Source organism: Papilio polytes, unplaced genomic scaffold (assembly GCF_000836215.1).
Source record: "Papilio polytes unplaced genomic scaffold, Ppol_1.0 DF821289.1, whole genome shotgun sequence".
Lineage (NCBI taxonomy): Eukaryota > Metazoa > Arthropoda > Insecta > Lepidoptera > Papilionidae > Papilio > Papilio polytes.
This window is the reverse complement of record NW_013527915.1, coordinates 4,060,104-4,060,571: the sequence shown is the minus strand read 5'-3', so window position 1 is coordinate 4,060,571 and position 468 is coordinate 4,060,104. Positions and strand designations below refer to the sequence as shown.

General features: G+C 37.8%; 1 protein-coding gene across 1 annotated transcript in view; it reads left to right on the top strand.

Moving 5' to 3' along the window:
- LOC106109131 overlaps window positions 1–468 on the top strand; it is a 10,274-nt gene that overhangs the window by 6,581 nt on the left and 3,225 nt on the right. Inside the window, exons 22-23 of the mRNA XM_013290533.1 lie at window positions 6–51; window positions 188–361. Coding sequence (XP_013145987.1) covers window positions 6–51; window positions 188–361 — 220 coding nt within the window. The remainder of the gene's footprint in view (window positions 1–5; window positions 52–187; window positions 362–468) is intronic.

Sequence of the window (468 nt, the reverse complement as noted above, 5' to 3'; positions counted from 1 at the left end):
TCAAGTTTCACTTTTCAACCAATCTAAGGAGTCTCTCGCCAAAATAAATATGTGAGAATTGTACTAGGAGTATGTTATTGTTCGCGGATTTTAAAGTTAATTGATACAAAAATGTGTATCTTGCCTTCCTTTTAAGCCAGAAATGTTTAATACCTAGTTCACATACTTACACACTTTTTAATTTTAGGAATAAATTATCAACGTCGATACTTGGTCCTTCGAACAAGACGTACATAGTGGATGGTTCCTTGTTCAACTGGGATCGCGAAACTGTCCTGGTTTTTGGTGGTACCGATCCTCACACAGGGTACGGAGTTGGTCGGAATACCGGAAAAGATATTTACAGGTTCGTACTCGAAGTGTTTACTCTGCCTGTTGTTCAATATCACTTTTATAGCTTATGTTATCCTGGGATACATATTCCACGCAAGTAGAGACGGTCTTTGTTTTAATGACACAATCTGTGCA